General features: G+C 53.0%; 1 protein-coding gene across 2 annotated transcripts in view; it reads right to left on the bottom strand.

The window, feature by feature from the left end:
- Positions 1-5,893: 5,893 nt before the first annotated feature.
- The window catches only part of PNKD (PNKD metallo-beta-lactamase domain containing), a gene marked incomplete at its 5' end in the record, with an annotated part of 19,721 nt that continues 11,831 nt past the window's right edge, over positions 5,894-13,783 (bottom strand). Inside the window, 9 exons of one of the 2 annotated variants that reach the window (XR_013828662.1) lie at positions 5,894-6,344; positions 6,943-7,847; positions 8,066-8,181; positions 9,099-9,185; positions 9,906-10,069; positions 10,442-10,534; positions 11,243-11,301; positions 11,951-12,063; positions 12,197-12,312. Coding sequence is in view for 1 of the 2 variants with exons in the window: in XM_079923913.1 (XP_079780039.1) it covers positions 7,674-7,847; positions 8,066-8,181; positions 9,099-9,185; positions 9,906-10,069; positions 10,442-10,534; positions 11,243-11,301; positions 11,951-12,063; positions 12,197-12,312 (922 nt within the window). The other variant, XM_079923913.1, reaches the window with a different exon arrangement.

Here is a 13,783-nt window from a genome sequence, read left to right as displayed (position 1 = left end):
TTAAAAGTTAGTAATAACATTAGATAGATTTATGATTAGAATGATATGACTAAGTTGAACTTAAAAGTTTTTAAAATGCTTATGTTTTAAAATTTGCATTTTAAGAAATTGAGTTCTAATTTTTTTTAATTTATTTATTTTATTTATTTTTATTTTTGGCTGTGTCGGGTCTTCGTTGCTGTGTTCAGGCTTTCTCTAGTTTTGGCGAGCAGGGGTTACTCTTAGTGTGGTGTGCAGGCTTCTCATTGCGGTGTCTTCTCTTGTGGAGCACAGGCTCTAGGCACGCAGGCTTCAGTGGTTGTGGCACTTGGGCTCAGTAGTTGTGGCTTGCGGGCTCTAGAGTACAAGCTCAGTAGTTGTGGCACACGGGCTTCGTTGCTCCGCGGCATGTGGGATCTTCCTGGACCAGGGCTCTAAACCGTGTACCCCTGCATTGGCAGGCAGATTCTTAACCACTGCGCCACCAAGGAAGCCCTGACTTCTAATTTTTAAAAGCCAAAATGAATTCTGCACGTGAACCACCGCCAGTGGCATTAAGAAAACTCACAACTAGGGCTTCTCTGGTGGCGCAGTGGTTGAGAGTCTGCCTGCCAATGCAGGGGACACGGGTTCGTGCCCTGGTCCGGGAAGATCCCACGTGCCGCGGAGCGGCTGGGCCCATGAGCCATGGCCGCTGAGCCTGCACGTCCGGAGCCTGTGCTCCGCAGCGGAAGAGGCCACAGCAGTGAGAGGTCCGCGTACCACAAAAAAAAAAAGAAGAAAACTCACAACTGCTTTGGGAAGTAGTCTGTTAGTTCCTCAAAATGCTAAATGTGGAGTTACTATATGACTTAGCAATTCCACTCTGGGGTATATACCCAAGAGAATTGAAAGCATCTGTCCACATAAAAAACTTATACACAGATGTTCGTAGCATCATTATTCAGAATAGTCAAAAAGTGGAACACCCATCTGTTCATCAACTGATGAATGGATAAACAAAACGTGGTGTATATATATATAATGGAATATTATTATTCAAGCATAAAAAGGAGTGAAGTACTGACATATGCTAGAATATGGTTGAACCTTGAAAATACGTTGAGTGAAAGGAGCCAGTCACAAAAGACCACATATTGTATGATTCCATTTATATGTGTAAATGTCCAGCACAGGCAAATCTATAGAGACAGAAAGTAGATCAGTGGTTGCTTGATGTGGGGGAAGGGTGGAGGCATGGAGGCAGGGAGTGGCATCCACTGGGGACAGGGTTTCTTTTGGGCATGCTGAAAATGTTCTAAACTTAGACTGTGCATATACTAAAACCCATTGAATTGTATACTTTAAAAGGGTGAATTTTGTGGTAGGTAAATTATATCTCAATAAAGTTAATAAAAAATAGATGCTTTAAATAAAATCTAAGAGAAGAAAGCAAACCGTTTTGCTTTCACATGTGAATTACATAAAGTTTAACAAAATCTTTTTGATTTGGACAAAGTTTAAAAAAGGACTCCGCGCTTCTACTGCAGGGGGCGCGGTTTAGATCACAGGTCTGGGAACTAAGGTTCCACATGGCTTATGGCCAAAAAAAACCAAGAAGCAAACTGCTCTTTTTTAGATGCTCTATAAGGGGTGCCCACATAGTCCCCCTCCTTACTGTGCCTCCCCCATCCCAGCTATTCCGGACTCCTGGCCTGAGGGAAAATTTGCTCCCTGAGCCCTCTACCCTTTAGAGTTTTCCTGTCACCCCTGGTCCCCCTCACCTCCCCTTGGTCAGGCTCCTCTAGCTGCATAGGACCCCCACCTGCCTATCCACACAGGCTCCCACCTCCTGGGAGCCCATGTTCTCAACTCTTTCACTCCCCCCAGATTCCTTCCTGCCTGATGCTGGCTGTTTCCTGCTAGCTGCTTAGAGGAGAAAGCATTTTGGAAAAGTGGATCACAGAAGGATCAACATCCAGTTGGTTGTCTATTTTTTTAACCATCTGGAAGAGATCTGTTAAGGACCCTTGTTACCATCCCCCCTTAGGGCCTGATACGCCAGGGGAAGGATGCTCTGGAGCGGTTGACGTACTAGCCGTGTGGCTGTGTTGGGCAGGTACGCCTTTCTGAGCCTGTGACATGGACAGCATGTTCCCTCCAGCAGCTGGGGTTGGCATCTATTGAACAACAACCATTACCGTAGAGAAGGTACCCTCTATGCTAAGGTCTGCAGGTAGTAAGTCACTTAATCCTCACAGTCAGTTTCTAAGGTGGTGTTAGCATCATCCTCATTGGACAGGTGAGAAGTGGAGGCACAGAAAAGTTCAGTAACTTGTCCGAGGTCACCCAGTTAATAAGTGGAAGGTGTGGACTCCAACCCAGATGGGCTGGCTTGAGTCCATGTTCTTAATCACTTTGCCCTACTGTCCCTGATAGACTAGCACTAAGTTTATTAATAACAGTGAGAGGAAAAAGAGGCTGCTGTTCACTGAACACCGTTGTGCATCTCATTTGGGTCTCCCAGCCACTCCAGAAGGAGGCTCGGTGACATGAGTCCCATGTCTGGAGTTACCCACGGAGCGTCAGAGTTTGTATTCAAATCCAGACCAGTGCAAGTCCTCTCTCTTTCTTCCACCTTGTCCTGCCTTCGGCCCAAGCTTAGGGTTTACTGACCATTAGGGTTAGCTTCCCACCTGCTTTCAAAGGCTCCATTTGTGGCCAGGGCCTGGGAGGACTAGGACAACCCCTCACCAACACACATATGTGGACACACAGGGCTCTTCTACAACTTATCCTGTTCTCTGTCCTTCCTGGGAACTTCTAAGGCTGCCCCTCCCTTTTTCCTTTTCTGTGATTTAGAAAAAAGAGAGAGACAGCCTGTGATTCAGGGAAAAACAAACTGCTTACAGGATTTTTTTAAAAAATAAATTTATTTATTTTATTTATTTATTTTTGGCTGCGTGGGGTCTTCATTGCTGCACGTGGGCTTTCTCTAGTTGCCGTGAGCGGGGGCTACTCTTTGTTGCCGTGCACAGGCTTCTCACCGCGGTGGCCTCTCCTGTTGTGGAGCATGGGCTCTAGGCGCACAGGCTTCAGTAGTTGTGGCACGCGGACTCTAGAGCGCAGGCTCAGTAGTTGTGGCGCACAGGCTTAGTTGCTCCGTGGCATGTGGGATGTTCCCGGACCAGGGCTCGAACCCGTGTCCCCTGCATCGGCAGGCAGATTCTTAACCACTGCGTCACCAGGGAAGCCCCAGGTTATTATTATTTTTCTAAATTAATTAATTAGTTTATTTTTGGCTGCCTTGGGTCTTCCTTGCTGTACATGGGATTTCTCTAGTTGAGGCGAGCAGGGGCTACTCTTTGTTGTGGTGCACGGGCTTCTCATTGCGGTGCCTTCTCTTGTTGCGGAGCATGGGCTACATCTAGGCACACGGGCTTCAGTAGTTGCAGCACGCCGGCTCAGTAGTTGTGACGTACAGGCTTAGTTGCTCCGCGGCATGTGAGATCTTCCCGGACCGGGGCACGAACCCGTGTCCCCTGCATCGGCAGGCGGACTCTCAACCACTGCGCCACCAGGGAAGCCCAACCCCCAGGTTATTTTTTAAACTACGTATTATTCAAACACCTTTGAGGCCATGTGTCTACCTCCATTTCTTCTCTATAATGAATTAGGGCACCAGAAATCACATGTAGCGTTTTCCAAAGTGACTTCATATGCCTTTCTCGTCTAACTCTTCTAATAGCCTCCAAATAAGTGGCCTTGTTGGTGAAAGTTTATGAGTTTGCTGCCTTGCATCATTTCTGGTATCAGGCCCCCTATTCCTCTGGGGGACCTTTTCCCCACTCTCAGTGCACTGTGTTTCAGTTGGGTCTGACACTGCCTTTCCAGGTGTGGTCACGTGACCTAACCTGGCCAGTCAAAGAAGACCGTTCCCCTAACTCCTATGATTGGCTCAGCATTGGGCACATAATCCAAGCTGAACCAATGAAACTCAATCCCTGGGGCTATTAGAGGTTCTGCTATGTTTGATGAACTATAGCCCATAAATGTGGAACTTCTAGAGACTATCTTTCCATTACAGGGAGAAAGACTGACAGAGAACGATATCAATATAGAAGAAAGCAGAGCTGAATGATGAAGATGCCTCTGGATCCCTGGATCCAGTCATGCCTGAATCACCATGACATAATCCTACACTTCTCAATTTCATGACCTGATAAATTTCCCTTTTGGTTTAAGCCCCTTTCGGCTGCGTGTTTGTCACTTGCACTTGAAAGGGTTATGTCTCATTCAACGTTGTCATCTCCACTGGAAGGTGAAGAAACTGAGGTCCGGAAAGTTACTTGCCCAAGGTCCTTGGATGTTGAGTAACAGAGCTGGGACTAGAACCCAGGTCTCTAAGGCCAGTTGTCACTCCTGCTGTTCTGCAAGCAAAGAATAGGTGTCCCGGTTATTGCTGGTCAGTGCTGGCTCCAGGAGAGACATGTGCCATTTTTCAGGACAGATGCTCCAGTGAGACGATCTGCCAAGGCCTTGGGAAAATGCTTCACCAAAAGCCCTAGAGAACCATTAGCAATTGTCCCTTGAAGCTGGGCATACCCAGAGTGACCTGGCCCTGGGGCTTGCCCAGTCACGAGACAATTACAGAGCACAGAGACTGCCCTTCTTCAGGAAGGTGAGGCCCACGGCTCCTTCCCTCACCCCCACCCCAGATGCAGCCCTGAGCCAGGATAGTGAGGACCAGTGCCAAGGTCCTTGGCTTGGGGTGAGGGGTGCCAAGAGGGGAGGCTGAGCTGTGGCCGGGGGGGCCCAGGAAATGTGGAGCTAAGCCGGTGCTTCCCAGTCTTCAGCCACACCAAGGCCACCTTTAAGGGTTCTGCCATAGGGACCTCCCTGGTGGTCCAGTGTTTAAGAATCTGCCTTCCAATGCAGGGTACGTGGGTTCGATCCCTGGTCAGGGAATTAAGATCCCACATGCCACAGGGCAACTAAGCCCACGCACCACAACTGTTGAGCTTGGGCACCTCAACAAGAGAGCCCACGCACTCTGGAGCCTGAGTGCCACAACCAGAGAGCCTGCCTGCGGCAACTAAGACCCAACGCAGCCAAATAAACATAAAAAAAGAATTCTGCCATAGCCAAGTGTCACCTTTACTTCGTATTTTCCTATTTCAGTAAATGCAAGCACACTTTGGAGATAGTTCAGGTTCAGTTCCAGACCATTGTAGTAAAGCAAATACTGCAATGAAGGGAGTCACGCAAGAAAATTTTTTCCCAGTGCATATAAGAGCTTTGCTACACTATAGTCTATTAAGTGTGCAGCAGCATTATGTCTAAAGAAGACAATGTACATACCTTAATTAAAAGTATTTTATTGCTTAAAAAAAAGATAATCATCATCTGACAATGCAGGGTTGCCACAAACCTTCAATTTGTAAAAAACGTAATATCTGCAAAACACAATAAAGTGAAGCACAAATGAGGTACGCCTGTACCTTTAATCCTTTCATGAATTGAAAACTGGTGTCGCTTGTCAAAAATATTGACCCCAAAGATAAACACAATGAACACAAAATGATGCTGTTAAACTTTGACTCAAGATAGTTGCCCTAGACGGCCGACCTGGAGTCTGGCTGTCAGTTAGAAAGGCGTTAAAGGGAGGCCAGTACCAAGGCCTTGCCGTCGAAGCACATTCACTGCTGTGCGGCGACCAGGTAAAGCTATCTCTCCTGTGGCCAGCAGCACTCCTGTTCATCTCAAGCTTTGGAAAACACCGAGGTAGGCAAATTGTAAACCCTGGATAAATGCTCACGAGCCGTGGAAGGGTATATTTAGAGCGCCGTTTCTGCCCAAAGCTCTGGAAGAGCAGTCACTCCAAGTAAGCAAGTAACCCAGACAGGAAAACAGAACAAGCAATAAAGACAAGCCCACTGAGGTATCAAGCCTCGGTTAAATCATTCATTCATTCAACATTTATTGAGCGCCTACTGTGTGCCAGGCACCGTGCTAGGCGCAGAAATACAGAGATGCATAAGATACAGTCCATGCCCTGAAAGGTTCACAGTCTAGAAGGGGAGACAAACATGTAAACAACTAAAATACAGTATGATAAGTGCCACAACAGAAGCATTTACAAAGAGGAGAGGTAGCCTGGAGGGGGAGGGACACAGGGGTGGTCTTCCTGGAGGAGGGGGCCTTTGAGGGGGATTGTGAGAGACGAATAGGTGTTTGCCAGGCAGACAAGGCAGGAGGAGTAGGGTAATAGCATTCCATTCTGATGAAACAGCATGAGCGAAGGCACAGAGGCATGAACTGCATGTTTTGAGGGGCAGGGAGCTCTATTCTGGTGGTATTGCTGAAGTTGGCTCCAGAGGCTGTGGCTGGAGAGGAAGGCAGAGGCAGGATGATGAGGAGAAACTGAGAGCAGGAGACATCTCAGAGGCACCCCAGAGGAGAACAGAGCCTGAGGGAAGGAAGGCTTCCACCCAGGAAGAGAAGGTTCTTGGCTGACCCAAGTTACGCCCGCTTGAGGACAATCGGAGTCCTCACTGCAGCCCCAAAGGGACTGGACCCAAGGCCAGAGGAGGAGCTGAACTGAGGGAGGGCTGAACAGAGGGGAAGGGCCCAGGCTTGGGGTCCTGGAAGCTGCCACTCATTTGAGAGCTCTCCGCTCCTGGACTTCTGATTTCTGCTCTCTGCTGCGCAGATCCCCTGCTTCCACCATGATGGGGCCAGGGGCCAAATGAGAAATGACCTGGGAATGTCTTTGGCCAACTGTAAAGGGCGAGATGAATGGCTTTACTAACTAAAAGAGGAAAGGGTTGAGGATAAAGCAGGAGTTCCTCAGAATACGGGCCATAATGAGAAAACCAGAGTTGCCCTGGTGGACGATGGCTCTCTGGTCCCCTGGGGAGGAGGGGCCCTGTTGGCCCAGGGCAGGGGCAGAGGCCAGCTGTGCAGGGAGCATGTGTGACCTACAAGACTGTGGGGCTGCAATCCCAGCCTCCTGGTGTCTCCTCTGCCTGAGGTTAAGTTTCCTTGGCAACCAGGATCCTCCGCCTTCCAGGAAGTAGGGGAGTCACCGAGGCAGAGATTGTCCACAGCCAGGCTTCCAGCCCTTTCCTCTTTCTCAGAAATGGCTCTGTTTGAAAAATGCCTTCATGGGGGCCGGGTGGAGGTGGAGCAGGGAGGCTGGGGGAGGAGGGGCAGACTCTCAGTAAACCGGAGCCCAGGTGCCCCTCTGAGTGACCACTTTTCCAAGGCACCACGCCTCAGGCCACTTTGAGGGAGTAAGTTTCTTTCCCTACCCTGGATGGGAGGAGGGGGAAGATGGACTCAACCTGTTCATGGCTCCTGCTGCCCTGAGTTCAGAGGCTACAGTGAGAGTGAGGCCTCTTCATCCTCACTGCCATCACGGGAACAGAGGAAGGGAGGAGGGGAGGTTCCCGATTCGCTCTGCCCTCCATGGCTCAGCCTCACCCCACGGAGTCTCCAAGCCTCCCGTCAGCCCCCTTCCTCTCGCTCTCAGGCTCTCGTTGCCTTGTCCCTCCTGTCTCCCGACCCGGGTCAGGGCGTGGTGCCGGCTTGACGGGCTGACGGAGGTGGTGGTGGAAGCAGTGAGAGGGAAGGTGTGGTGTGGGCCGTGGTGGGTGGCTTCCCCACCATGGTGGGGGGGGGGGCGGGGGGGGCTGGGCTGGGCTGCGGTGGGGTCACTTGCTCTTGTGTAGGTCCTTCAGCTGGCGGAGCTTCTCCAGGAGCTGGGCCCGGGAGTAGCCATTGTCTCCCGTGGGGCCTGGGTCTGGCCCCAGAGCCTCCTGCAGCACCAGGCAGTGCGTCCTCAGAAATGGGTTATAGGAGCGCTCCTCTCCCAGGGTGGACGGGCACTGTGGGGGGAGAGGCACCCGGGTTTGGTGGGGAGAATCTGGAAAATAGACCCAACAAGGGAAGAACGCCCGCACCGCCCCATCCCAGGGTCCAGAAGTTCTCACTGGAAGGCCCTTGTGCCAAATATGTCAGCTCTGGAGGGGGCCCTGCAGGGCCCGCAGGGATGAGCCCTCTCTCAGGAGTGACCTCGGCCCCTCCTGGACCCCAAGCCCCGCACCGTGCTCCTGCGTTCCATCCGCTGCCTCTGCACCCACTGCATCTTCCTCTCCCGGGCCAGGTTCTCGGGCTCCACCACGCCTGCAAAGCCCAGGTTCTCCTCCGCGTACTCGTGGCCTAGGGATGGCATGGGGGCCAAGACACAGGGCAGAGTGAGATGGGTGGTACGGTCAGAAAAAGTCCTCCCCACCCGCAGGCCTATGGGTACCTGACGGCTGGGGAGGAGGGGCAATGCTTCCAGAGAAGCCCCGACCACATGGAGCTGTTTCCCTAAATGTGGGCACAAGTCAGCCACGAGTGAAGAGGCAGAAGCAGTTCAGGGGGGAAAACCACCAGACCTGGAGCCAGAAGACCTGCTTTCTAGCCCGTCTGGCTCTGCCCAGCTATGCGACATCAGTCAAATCACGGCGCTTCTCTGAGCCACAATATTCTCCTTTGGCAAGTGGGGAAAATAATAACGCCACTCTAAAACTATGTGTTCCTGGTGCCTGGAACAGGGCCTGGTACACGTTAGGTGCTCAATAAAGTATTTGTTGAATGAATGAATGGATGCATGTATGTTCTGAGGATTAACTGAGATATGAGTAAATGTGTTTTAGAAACTATGGATACGCAATGTACACATGCACATACGTGTGGATGGATGGATATTCCATGGACGTGCATATGCATGATGGACGTGCAGTGTGTGGATGATGGATGCAGGCAATGGTCCATGCAGAATGGATTCAAGGCCCCTCTTTGCTCGTTAAGCAAAGGCAATTTTCTGTTCTAGGCTTTGGCTATGAAAAATCAGCCATCTCCCAGGGATGCTCTGGGACCTACAGGGCTCCCAAGAGGCTGTGGGCTGGTTGCCAGGGAAGCAGAGGCCTTACAGAGCCAGGTCTGCAAACAGAAGGGGGCTCTGCCCCCACTGCTAGAGTTGACTCCCAGGAGCCACCAGAGGTGGTGCTGTATCCCCTCTGGGCCAGGAGCTGAGTCGGCTGGGACTCTGGGGGTGTGAGGGGCTAGGGGGAGAGGGAGGGGCACCTCACCAGGCCACAGCAGAGTGTCGTCCCCCAGCCCCAGCACGGTGTCCAGTGAGCTCAGCATGGTCTCTGCGGTGCCCTCAAAGGTCCGTCCTGGTAGGGTCAGAAGGTACGTGTAAGGTCCAAGAACCACACAGCACGGTAAGGTACATGAAAAGGGTGGGGACCAGCTTGTACAGCTGGGGCTGGCCACCAGCCCTCAGCCGTGCCCCTGCCGTGCCCACTTCCCTGGCATCTACTCCTTCCCTCCCTCTGGGAGCTGGGCCCAAATATTCAACCGCAACCGAGCCCATTTGAAGGCCTCCATTGCACATATTGACGTGTGGATAGAGGGGCTGCAGGACCTTCAGGCTGAGTTCTGTGGCTCCGAGCCCTCTTGATATAGGGTTGCTCTTTTCCGTAGAGCACTTCTTTCTTTGCCTGTGCTGTCTTTGGGACTCCATGCACCTTGGGACCTGTGATCCTCCCACCGACAGGATTACCCTCTCACTCAGGGGTTCTCAAGTTTTTGTAACTAGTCTTGCCAGTCACTGTATCAGAGAACCAGGCTCCACCCAGTGGAAACAAACGCCCTTCGAGGTCTCTACTCAGTTACAGGCATCGTCTCATTCTGTCCATCCCCCGCGGGAAGTCGTGAGGATATAAAAGAAAAATCGAGGTAACAAAGGTGGGAGTAACTGCCGAGGCAACATGTGTACTGAAACCAATGTTTTCATGCATTGCGTGGAGCTGTGGCTGTCCTTGGGCCCCTGCTCTGGCCTCTCTCTCTCCCTCTTGTCCCCCCTCCTCCCTCTTCCCTTTTGGGGGACTCACCACAGCCAGAGAGGAAGAGCAGGTCCCCTGAGAAGAGGCAGGAGGGACCCTTATAGGGCTCCCCATCCAGCAGGTAGACCAGATGGCCTTGTGTGTGGCCAGGGGTGGCCAGAGCCTGGATCTGAAGCCGTCCCACACTAACCACATCTTGATCACACAGGGGACTGAGAAGCGAGGCAATAGTGGAGAGAAGGCTCTAGAGCTTGTGCCATGCTGATCCTCCCTCCTCCGCCCTGCCCAGGCCCAAGGGAATGGGTGATGTACAGGAGGGGGGCTTCCCCACCAGAGAGAGAGGCACCCCCAGTGCCCAGGACTTCAGACCCAAGCCCTCCTGCTTTCTCTTTTGGGGACTATGGCTGGATCACTTGGGGGATGGGCAGTGGCAGTCTTCAGATGGGCTGTGATCTACTCTCTAAGGGCCAGGAAGGGCATCAGCAAAGACCCACCTGCTGACACCCCTGAAACATGTGACTAAAGGATGGGGGGTGAGGGGAAGGGCCCACAAGGGCCATCCCATCCCTGGGTCAAGGACTTACTGGGTGAGGTAGGGGATGCCGTCCTGAGGGCTCCCATACACCCGACAGTCCTGGTGCCGCCGGCTGAGGTCACGGTTCCCTCCACTGTGATCCCTGTAGGATGGCACAGGCAGGGTCTTTAAGGGGCAACTGTACTGGGCCTCCTGCCTCCTTCTTCCCCAAGCGTCTCCAGGTCTCTGAGCCATGGGACTCCTGGCTTCTGGACTGAACCAAGCTGTCCACACCTCTTCTGGCCTTAGTTCAAGCTGTCCCCCTGCCCAGAATGTTGTCCCAACAACTTGCCACCCCTCCCCTCATCACCAACTAATGCCAACTGATCTTCTGGCCTCTCAGCTCCAGGGTCATCAGCCTCTAATTCCTCCAAGTGGATCTGATCACACCCTTCCTGGTGCCCCCGCCCCCGTACCCTGTGCCAACTGTCACAGTTGTTACTGTTTGTCATCGCTGTACACTTCCATACAGGGCTGTCTCCCCTATTGGACTATAAGCTCCTTGATGTTAGAGATCACAAGGTTTGCCCATGCCCGGCACACACGCCCACACGGAATGGAAGGTAAATGCCTGCCCCATCCTCCTCTGGCGCTTCAGAAGCCTGGTAAGTAGAGGAGTGGGAGACCCGCCCCTCCCCCTCCCTCTCTGCTGGTGCCCCAGTGACTTCATGAGGATGGTGTCCACCCATACTGACTTCTTGACTCTCAGCCCAGCCTGTTCTCGTGGGACCCAGTCCTGGCAAGCCCAGCCGGGGCAGGGGCCAGCCAGGGAAGAGGATCTGCACCCAGACCTCCCACCTCAGCCCCTTACCAGTGCTTGTGGGTGCAGAGAATGGCAACCAAGTTAACGCCCTCCTTTTCAATGGAAGCCTAGAGGAGAGAGGGGGCAGTGAGACTGAGGAACAGGATGCAGAGGGAAACAGGGGCATGGGTGCTGGGTGGAGAGGAGCGGAGAGGAGAGGCGAGCAGGGAGAGATGAGGGAGAAGGAGGCGATGAAGCCAGAGAACGAGAAGCGGGTGGGGAAGAGAGGGCCGGGTAAAGGGGGGCAGCTGAGCCCCAGCCTGGGCACAAGCGAGAGGGAGATTCGTGGAGCGGGTAGAGACACAGACACACGCACACACAGATAAATAAGTAACAAGAGGGAATGATAAAGACGCCCAGACACGACAGACAGAGGCGAGGAGAGAAGAGCGAGGGTCAGAAAGGGGGCCACAGAGTGAGAGGCGGAAGAAAACTCCCTAGACCCGCAGTCCTGGGTCAGCACCACTTGCCCTCTGGCTCTGATTCCCCCACTGCTGCCCCTCCCCTTTCCCCCCGCCATGCCCTGACACTGAGCCCCTCCCCATGGTGTGTTTGTGGTGATCTCTTTGTGCACATGTGTGTCAGGGTCTGTGTGTGAGTGCACATGGAGGGGGGCACATCGCATTGGCAGAGGGCAGGGTCAGCCTCTCTCTAGCAAGGAGAAGCTGCCAGTCCTCAAGGTGACCCCAGGTACCCCCGACCCCATCCTCCCCTCACCTGTACGGCCTGAGGGTCTGAAGGGTCCACAGCCACAGCCAGCCGGGCCTGGGTGTCGATGATGAGGTAGCTGTAGTTGTCTGAGAGGACGGGGATAGGAAGCACCTTCACTCCTGGGGAACAAAGATGGGCTGTGGGCAGGGTGATGGGGCGGGCAGCCCAGCAGTCGGGGGTATGAGATGGGGAGTAGGCTGGGAGGGTGGCCACGGCTTGGGGCGATGCTGGCCCGGCGTGGCCAGAGCTCACCATTGAAGAGGCGGGGCTGGGTTCTGGAGTGGCCTTTGGGGTAGCGATTCCGAGCCCTGCGCAGCTGCTGGCGGTAGAAGAGGTACCCGAGCCAGGTGCGGGTGTACAGGCTGTACCTGCAGGACGGGACGTCTGTGCTCAGCCCTGCCCCTCGAGCCCAGACCCTCCGTGAAGCCCAGGTCCCACGTCTCCACTCCCTCAGTCACCCCCTGAGTCAATGCAACTCCACCATCGCTTATCGTGTGCTGACTGTTTGCCCTGCTCAGTACTCAGGACAAGATGGAGAATGAGACAGAAACACCCCAAGCTCACCAGGCGAGACGTGAGCTGAGGAATTCATGGAAGAGAACCGAGGGTGAGGGTTTATTCAGTGAAAGGGGTATAGGAGTTAGGAAGCTGCAATGAGGTGGGAACAGTATTTCAGGAAGAGCAGCGGTGTGTCGCAGTCATGCCCAGGGCTTGCTGAAGACCAGATTCTTCAGCCCCATCCCAGTATTTGAGACTCAGCCAGTCTGTGGTGGCGCCCGGGAATCTGCATTTCTAACAAGCTCCAGCTGGTGCTGATGCTGCTGACCCAGGGACCACAACTCTGAGAACAACTGGGGTAGAGGAAACAACAGGCCAAGGCCCAGAGGCAGCAGACAGCAGGGTTTACTTAGGGAAAGTGTAGAAGGTTCTGTTTGGCTGTTCGGTGGAGGAAGCAGGCAGTGGTGAGGCTGGATGAGCTGACCACACTCCCTCCCTCCACCTGCCTCCATTCCAGGCCATCCCAGGCTACACAGTGAAAAGGGGGCATGAGGAACAGAGGGGACTTGCGAGTGACAGAGTCCCCCAAATACAGGATGCCAGCACGCAGGGCTGGCTTCACAGGTGTGGGACCCGGCAGTCACATAAGGCCCCGCACTTGGTATGATGCTCTGCTGTTGCCATCTTGAAATTCTTAACGATCTTCTCTTTGAACCTGTGTCTTGTAAGTGAAGTCTGATGGGACAATGGAACATGCATGCGAGCAGAGGTGATACACACAACATCACGACATGTGTCTGCTCCGTCCCTGCTGCCCCTCACACACCGTGTTTGCGATGGCCATGAGCACAGAATTCTGGTGGACCCCCTATGTGTGGAAATTCAAGGCCCAAAGTGAATACAGGTGAGTGTACATCTGTGACTGAGTAAAGAGTGGGGTGGTGGGCACTGGCTGGCCCGTAAGCCACACTTCCGGTTCAAACTAGAATTTGCTTGAAATGCATCAAGAAGGCAATGGTGTTCTAAGGAACACAAATGATCGAGGAACCCTTATCATGTTACTTCCCTGTATGATCCCACCATTGACGCTGCTGCTACGGAAGGAAAGGGAAAGAGGCAGCCAATCTGTCCTCCTCCTTCCAGCCCTTCCCGCTCATCAGTAAGCTGAAAGCAGAGCGATCTGGTAGAATGTGCATGTATCAAGAAGTGAAATAAAAACAGCTGAGTTAGCTCGGGGCCACATTTCCCCCGTTCTGGTCGGAACATAACACATATCCACGTACAAGCTAAGAAATGTGACTTATGTAGCTTCGGTGATCCCACATGTGAGCTAAATGTTCC

This window comes from Stenella coeruleoalba (genome assembly GCF_951394435.1).
Source record: "Stenella coeruleoalba genome assembly, chromosome: 6".
Taxonomy (NCBI): Eukaryota; Metazoa; Chordata; class Mammalia; order Artiodactyla; family Delphinidae; genus Stenella; species Stenella coeruleoalba.
This window is presented reverse-complemented; position numbering and strand designations above follow the sequence as displayed.